Source organism: Sturnus vulgaris, chromosome 20 (genome assembly GCF_052056855.1).
Source record: "Sturnus vulgaris isolate bStuVul1 chromosome 20, bStuVul1.hap1, whole genome shotgun sequence".
In the NCBI taxonomy this organism is placed as follows: Eukaryota; Metazoa; Chordata; class Aves; order Passeriformes; family Sturnidae; genus Sturnus; species Sturnus vulgaris.
In genome coordinates, this window is record NC_142262.1 from 6,364,745 (window position 1) to 6,372,686 (window position 7,942).

The window sequence follows — 7,942 nt, forward strand, 5'->3', positions numbered from 1 at the left end:
TATAAAGAGGCTGATCTTGCCTGATTTCTTTATGTGAGCAAGATTTCCCTCTTGAGAGCAATATAGTCCTACCAAGATTTTATCAAAATATGGATGGAAAAGCTCCTAGATTGAATGTCTACCTAGGCCAATCCCTCCAGCTCCTCTGTGTCAATGTCCTCACAGCCTTGTGCTTCAAGAGGAAAAAGAAAGAAAAACAGGTACTGATTGTTTCCCAGTCTCAACCCACCTGGGTGGGAGTTTGGATCTTCTCCCAGCAGCTTATTACAAACTTTACAGACCCTTTGTTTATTCTCTCTAACTCTGCCAAAATTTGTGTGACCATTCAAGGAGCTCATAACTCTCAGAGCCCAAAAACAAAATGAAGAAGTTGGACCCATCAACCGAAAATCAAACAGCTCTGAATTTCAGAGCAGGTCTAAGCTTGCTCTTCATTTCCACCTAATCCTTACAGCAACAAAGGGAAAGGAGAAATGAAAGCTGGAGAAGGTGTGAAAGGTGAGGGTGAGAATGGTTTGTACTGGTGGGGCAGGGCAGAGACATCAAACACCCATTTTAATGCTGGTGTCTCTGGACAGGTTTTGGGAGAAGAACCTTTCCCCAGTGCCCTCCAATGACTCTGTCCACTGGGAAATTTTTAATGTCTAACCTGGGCTAAAAACCAATCTCCTTTTCCCCTTCATCCAGCTTCTGGAGAAGGAAGGACAAGCTGCTAAGCAAGGAAGAGAGGTCACCACACAAGAGTCCTTCACAGCAGAGCACACAACCTCCCATCTCAGCATATCCCCCCTTTAAACCTCCCCTCTTTTCAAGGCAGCAAGTGATCCCCAGGCAGATGAGCCATGTCTGACAAGAAATCCTCCAGGCCCTGCCATCACTGCAAGAGCAAGTCAGCGTCAGCCCCAGCAGACACCTCCAAGATCCACTATGAGAAGTTCTGGCTGTACCGTCACTGCTCCTCCGTGCAGCAGAGGGACCGGCAGGCTCAGAAGGCTGGGCAGCTCTTCTCAGGGCTGCTGGCCATGAACGTGGTGTTTCTGGGCAGTGCCTTCATCAGCAGCATGATCTTCAACAAGGTGGCCATCACTCTGGCCGATGTTTGGATCCTGCTCTCCATCCTCAAGGTCTTGTGCCTGTTCTGGATTATTTATTACCTGCTGGGCACCAGCCGGCAGCCACACGCCGTGCTCTACCGGGACTCCCACGCTGGAGCCATTTGGATTAGGGGTAAATTCTGCTTTTACTTATTCTCTCATGCCTTCTCCCAAAGACTTGGAAGGCAAAGATATTCTTCCCCTGTTACTAGAAGAGTTAGAAGCCATAGGATATGCAGTTAGGGCATGGGGAATCTTCCAGTTCCTGTCAGGCTGATGGGAACAGTGGGTGCCATAGATGGAACCACAGCAGACAGGAAAGCCTGAAACTCCCTTCAGCCTCCAATCTAACTTTACTCTCTGGTCCCCTACACAAAGAGAAATCCAGGCATAACCCCTTTCCAGGACAGCAACTGAGCACCACAGGAAAGGTTTTAGGCAGCAGCACTTTGAAAAGTGAGAGGAAAATCACTGTGTTTATCCTCCAAGAGCACCAATGGCCCTATGTCATCATCATCCTTGTTTAACATCACTGCAGCCTTGTTGCCAGGAAAGGATTCTTACCCATTGAATCACATCCCAGTGACACCTAGGCTTTCCTGAGAGATTTTCCCTTCAATATTTGCCCCACTTTGAGAAATCACCCTTCTCCCAGCAGCCCTGCCTTTGGTTTATAATGGAATTTTTAATTAGGCACTGTCTTGTTAACTAAGCATGGAGAATCAATTGAAGGAAGTTGCAAGGTACTTGAGTATCTAAAGCTGCAGAGATGTGTCCAAGGCAAACGGGAAAAACAATCCAAGGGTCCCAACTTCTGCAGATGGGGCTGCTACAAGCCTTAGCAGACCTGTGGTCATCTCAGCTTTCATCCACAAGGCAGAAAGCATCACCCACCATTAACTTACCCCCATCATTCCAGATTGTACAGAAAAGCCCAAAATTGTCATCCCCACCTTGTTATCCAAGCACAAGAAAATTTTGTATTGCAAAAAAGGCACCTTGCATTTTCCTAACCCCTTTAACCAATCAAAGCACACAATCAGGTTCAGGAATAAGTCTCTCCTTTGTCCTCTTCTCCTAAAATCATGAGAATTCCAGGAGAAAGACTGCCAGCTCCACACAAATCCAATAAGCACAAGTCCTCCTGTCCCTAGCCAAGCTCAGATGCTCCACAGAAATGTCTGTGTTTATTTACTGGTCCTTTGCTGTTTGTCCAGGGTCAGTGCTGTTGTTCGGCAGTTGCAGCATCCTCCTGAATGTGTTTCAGATTGGCTACAGCACAATCCTCATCCACTGCAAATCCAGGGTGGAAATTGTGTTCCCCAGCATTGGAATCCTTTTTATTTGCACTCAGGTACTGCACATAACCCTTCTGGAAGCTTGTTTATTCTCTCTGTCCCATTCCTGGGAGCCCCAGGGTTTGGGGGAAGCTGGGAGATGTGGGAAAGTGAATGAACATGGGGCATTCTCCTAAGCATTGAAAGCATTAAAGCATCACACACCATTTCAAATGCTATATGCACTCTCTGTGTGCCACATTGAGAGACAGGGGAGAAAGATTAAAAAATTACTCTAGAAATACCTGTCATACCATAGGGTCCAGAGGAATTTGCTTTGAAGCAAAGTAAGGAGAGAGGAGAGGAAATTTCAGGTTTTGCCAGTGATGTCTTTGCACCAGTCTGAGCCTCAGCCCCTCTTTGTATGTGCCAACAAAATCCGCCCAACAAAATCCTTTGCACACAAAGATATCTCGCACCATTTTCACACTGTTACTCAACACCAGCCCTCTTCTTTACAGACCCAAAGCCATATTTGAAAAGTAAACTTATTCCCACCTCAGCAGCAAATACCCACATGAACAGAGGAACACAGAGCTCCAGGATGTGCATTTAGGGCAGTCACACATAAATGCTGCCCTTACCCAAGGATGCCAGCACCTGCCTCAGCACATGTCCCTGCACCCTTGCACAGAGGCAGGTTTGCTCCTGCTTGGACCTGTACCTTCTTGTCTACCTGTCCCTTTCCACCCTGTGTGCAGCCAGCTTCCAATTTCACCCTGCTCACGCCACTGTTATTGTTCTCCACTTGCAGGCTTACTTTCTGTGGCATCACTCTAAGGACTGCATTCAAGTCCAGCACAATTTCACCAGGTAAAAAAAGGGGATAAAAAATGCCTTCTATTGCTCTAAAACCCTTTTCCTTTCTGCCTGTGATGTCCATTATAATTCCTGCTAGAACTCTTCATCTGATCCTACACAGATCCTGTATTTTGGGTCACACAAGAACCAAACCATGTGTTGTTCAGACCCATCCTCCCTCCACTGACCTGGGCTCACCAGCTCCCTTCAGTTTTCCTTTGTGTCTTGGAGTGCTGCAAAGCTTGTTCCTTCCTCCCAAACATCTTCCTGCTGCCTGTCTCAGGGACCAGCTCACAGACTGGAGGATGGGGGAGGGTGGTCTCCCCATTCCTATCACTAAAATCTTAGGCCAGTTTCACCAGGCACTGCCTGTCCTGCTCCTTTGGAAATGACAAGTGGGAATGTGCTCAGCTATGTTTGTGCAAAGCCACACCCCACGAGCCTCAGGCAGAGCAGTCACAAACACCCCATGTATGCTCAAACCTGTGCATGGGCCAGCATGGGGAAGGACACACTGGCCATGAACCATCTCCAATCATTGTACAAGTCCTGTGTCTCCTCCCAGGTGTGGGCTGATGCTGACCATAGCCACCAACCTTCTTCTCTGGCTCCTGGCTGTGACCAACGACACCCTGCACATTGAGATCGAGTCTCAGCTGCGCGAGGTGGAGCGGCGATTCGCAGGCAAGGCTCCTTCACACCCCCATTGGTGTTAGCTGACTTCTAAGCAAATAACATTTCACAGAACCACAGAATCACAGAATATATGAGTCGGAAGGGACTCACAAGGATCATCAAGTCCAGTTCTTGGCCCTGTACAAGACCATCCCCAAGTACTCCACCATGTGCCCCAGAGTATTGTCCAAACACTTTGTGAACTCTCAGGCTTGGTGCTGGTGCACTTCTCTGGGGAGCCTCTGAGTCTCAGTGATTCAGACATCTCCAGTTCCCCAAAATGCTGCAACTTTCCTATTATTGGAAGTTGCCTCAAGGAAATGGGTTGCAAGGGGAGAAGATCTTCACCTAGAGGGAAGGGATCTGCTATGAAATCCTGAAACTGAGGGCTAGGAAAGCAAAAGCCCACCATAAATTAGCATTTTTGCTCACTTTTTGCTATTAACTGCAAGCACAAGATTGCCAGACTAGAAGAGGCTCATGTAATTGCTGTGGTCTTCTTTCTGAGGATATAAAGAAACAAAGGGTAATCTAATATTCCAGGGGTAGAAATAAAGAAGGCTTTGTTGTGAAGGAAGAGGAGTCTCTTATCCAGCACCTATGGTGTTGACAATAGATAGGAATATATATTAGCTAAACTGTGTTATTCTGAATCCTCATATCCTTTAGGTCTGAGCAATAGTTATTTAACTTCCTGCTGATCCCATTTTCTGAGGCACAGACACACATGTTGTGCCTGCACACAAGAAACTCCCAAAGACAGCCGTGACATCCAGGCCATCTCCCTCTTAATTGTCACCTTCCTCTTCTCATGCTCCAGGCAACGACACTACCTTGTGTACATGCCCAAACATGACCATCTGCAAAGTCTTCCAGAAGGGCTACATCCTGCTCTACCCCTTCAACACCGAGTACTGTCTGGTCTGCTGCTCCGTGCTCTACGTCATGTGGAAGAACGTGGGGAGACGCATCAGCCACCACCACATCCCGCACACCAAGCCCAAATTCAAGCTCCAGGGGGTGGTCTTTGGGCCACTGCTGGGCACCAGTGCTGTAATCATCGGGGCCTGTGTCTTTATGATGTACCAGATCCAGGCCACCAGCCTGGTCCCCAGCCGCCAGGTCTTTGTGATCTATTATTCCTATTACATTGTGCTTCTGCCCCTGATGAGCGTGGGCGCCGTGATCGGGACAATCGTCCACGCCTTGGAAAAAAAGGAGCTGGACACGCTGAAGAACCCAACGCGCAGCCTGGACGTGGTCCTGCTGATGGGAGCAGCCCTCGGTCAAATCGGCATGTCCTACTTCTCCATTGTGGCCCTGGTGGCCACTGACCCCAGGGACCTGTTGAACAGCCTCGCCCTGTCCTACTCTGTCCTCATCATCTTTCAGAACATCACCCAAAATATTTTTGTCATCGACGGGCTCCACCGGCGGCGCATTGTAGCGGAAACTGAGGCCAAACATGCTGGAGACGCTGGGCAGCACACAGAGCTGCCTGGGGAAGAGGAGACCACGCTGAGCAGCAAACAGGAGCACAGCCAGACACCTCCTGGCAAGGAGGAAGACACTAAAGAAGAGCAGAATGGTGAAGTCTACAGCCAGAGACGAGTGAGTGTGCTGGAGCTGGGACAGGAGATCCGGAAAGCTTCCCTGTCCTACATCCATACCTACTCTAACCTGAGCTGGAAGAGAAGAGTATTGAGGGAGATCTCGTTCTTCTTGGTTTTGTGCAACATCATAGTAAGTATTGTGCTCTCTGCTCCATCACAGCTCCGGCTGAGCCACAGTGACCTGTGACACAGGCGTGATCTCTTTGTCATTCTCTTATATTCCAGACAAAATAACCTTTGCCCACCAAGTTTCCGCCTATTGATGAGGCAAATCAAGACCGGTTTTGCTGTTAATACCCCACCCTCATAATTGGAAAGTCTCTCTTTTACCCTTAGAGTCAAGTATTACTGGGTTTCATGGGTGCAGGGAAGAGACAACTAAAAAAATCCTTACTTGCCAAAATTTTAGCCTCTGGAAAAAAATCCCATTAGGCTCATTAAGGGTGTTTCATGAGAAATATGAAAGAAAATGTGAAGCACCAGCATTAAGTCTCTGTAAACATGAGTCTCCAGGCTTGAAACTCACCCAGTAAATTACACTGTGGTCTGGGATCTTGAATGAATGCTGCAGCCTTAATCCAGTGAAAACACATAGCCCAGGGAAATGGTGAAATCCTGTAGAAAGATGAAGCAGGCTGGGGCAGAATAGGACTGTCATTAGGTTTCCAGGGATTCAACAGGATTTTAATTACAGCAAGAAGTTAACAGCATGGATGTGGGATTTTCCTTCCCCTCCCTGGCAAGGAGACTACTGTAATACTCCTGAAATATTCCTACAACCACTTGAGCCAGTGCTGAGATTAGGGTGTAGGTAGAGGACAGTTTGTCATCCTCTGACTTGTGTTTCTTTCCCTCACATCTCTCCAGCTGTGGGTCATGCCCACATTTGGGGCTCACCCCATCTTCGAGAATGGAATGGAAAGGTCATTTTACGGCTACTCCACCTGGTTTGTGATCGTGAACTTCGGACTCCCCCTGGGTGTGTTTTACCGCATGCACTCAGTCGGGGGACTCCTGGAGGTCTATGTGACAGCCTGAGGCAAGCTGGACCCCCACCCCAGGGGCTGGGAAGAATCACGGATGCTGAACAAAGATGCAGTAAGCAGCAGATATATACACATGGAAGCTTCTAAGATTTTTTTTCCCCCCTCCAGCTTCTGCTTGGACTTCTCCTTGTACAACATGACCATGAATTTCAGAAAAGGTTCTTTCATATTATCCTCTTCCATCATAAAGAATAGGCTCAAAGCCCATAAACAAACTCTCACTGCTGTCAGGAATCATGCATGCAGTCAGCATTCTGCCAGTGGATGATGCCATTTGGCAACAAGTGAGACTTTACCAACTCCTATGGAGAATGCAAGGGCAGGCTCCAGCAAAAGCAACCAAGACTGGTCTGTACCAATTCAGAAAATCAAAAGCAATCAAAAAATAAAAGCTGTAACGTGACCTTGCCTAACTGAGAATAAACACTACTTCTTCCTACAGGCACTCCCAGACCCTCAAGTGGGAATCACTAGGGAAGCACTGTGGGTGATCTTTATTCACCACAGATGATGTTATCACTGGTATGGACTAGCCAGGGTCCCATCCCTGCACACAGGGCTAGTTCAAGAGCAAGCCACTGCCACATCCATTGTGAATCTCTCCCCACACCAATACTTTGTACCTTGCTGCTGCCTTGCACATCCACAAACCTTTCTCCAGGTCACCATGCACAAAGGAAGGCGGCTGCAGTGAGCTGCCTGATCAAAGACCCATCAGGATGTGTTCCATGGGGTGCTTTGAAAGCACGTGAGAAAGCAAGGGGCTTGTCACTATGGGTCCCAAATCCAGACACTGATGAATGGAAATAAAGAGATTGAATTTTCATATGTGTCTTGTGAAATTTCTGGGTCTGCTCTGTACTCAATGGGCTCAAAGTCAACTCATTTATATCACTCTTGCATTCAGAGGTTGTATGGGGCTCTGAGCAACCTGGCATAGAGGAAGGAATTCCTGCCCATGGCAGATGAGCTTTATGGTCCCTTCCAAGCCAAATCGTTCTGGGATTGAAAGAGATTTAAGAGCAGGCCCACTCTATAATCAATCAAAATTTGTCATGACCCTTGCCCAAGAATGGCACAAAAGGCATTCTCTTTATTGCTTCTGTTCCTCTGTAAATCAATCCCAGGATCAGTGTCAGTTTAGGATTAGAGCCTATTTATGGGGATCTTTTGGGATTCCCTAGTAAGGCAAACTCTCCCAAGAACGTAGCAGTGAGGATTCAGCATTCAGGCAGTGATAGCACCTTTCTGTAAAACTCTAAGGGAGACTGATTGCATGAGCATGAACTTTGCCCAATAAGTGTTTGTATTTGGGCCCGTGTCAACAGAAATATGTAATGAGAAATAACAGCTGGATAAATTAGATTCCAATAAAG

The 7,942-nt window shown here is 47.5% G+C and overlaps 1 protein-coding gene across 1 annotated transcript; it reads left to right on the forward strand.

Annotated features, from left to right (window-relative positions):
- Positions 1 to 842: 842 nt before the first annotated feature.
- OTOP3 (otopetrin 3) lies at positions 843 to 6,558 on the forward strand. Its single transcript, XM_014878229.2, has 6 exons — positions 843 to 1,227; positions 2,312 to 2,448; positions 3,186 to 3,244; positions 3,798 to 3,916; positions 4,728 to 5,650; positions 6,388 to 6,558. The coding sequence occupies exons 1-6, from the start codon at positions 843 to 845 to the stop codon at positions 6,556 to 6,558; spliced, it is 1,794 nt and encodes a 597-aa protein (XP_014733715.1).
- Positions 6,559 to 7,942: the final 1,384 nt, after the last annotated feature.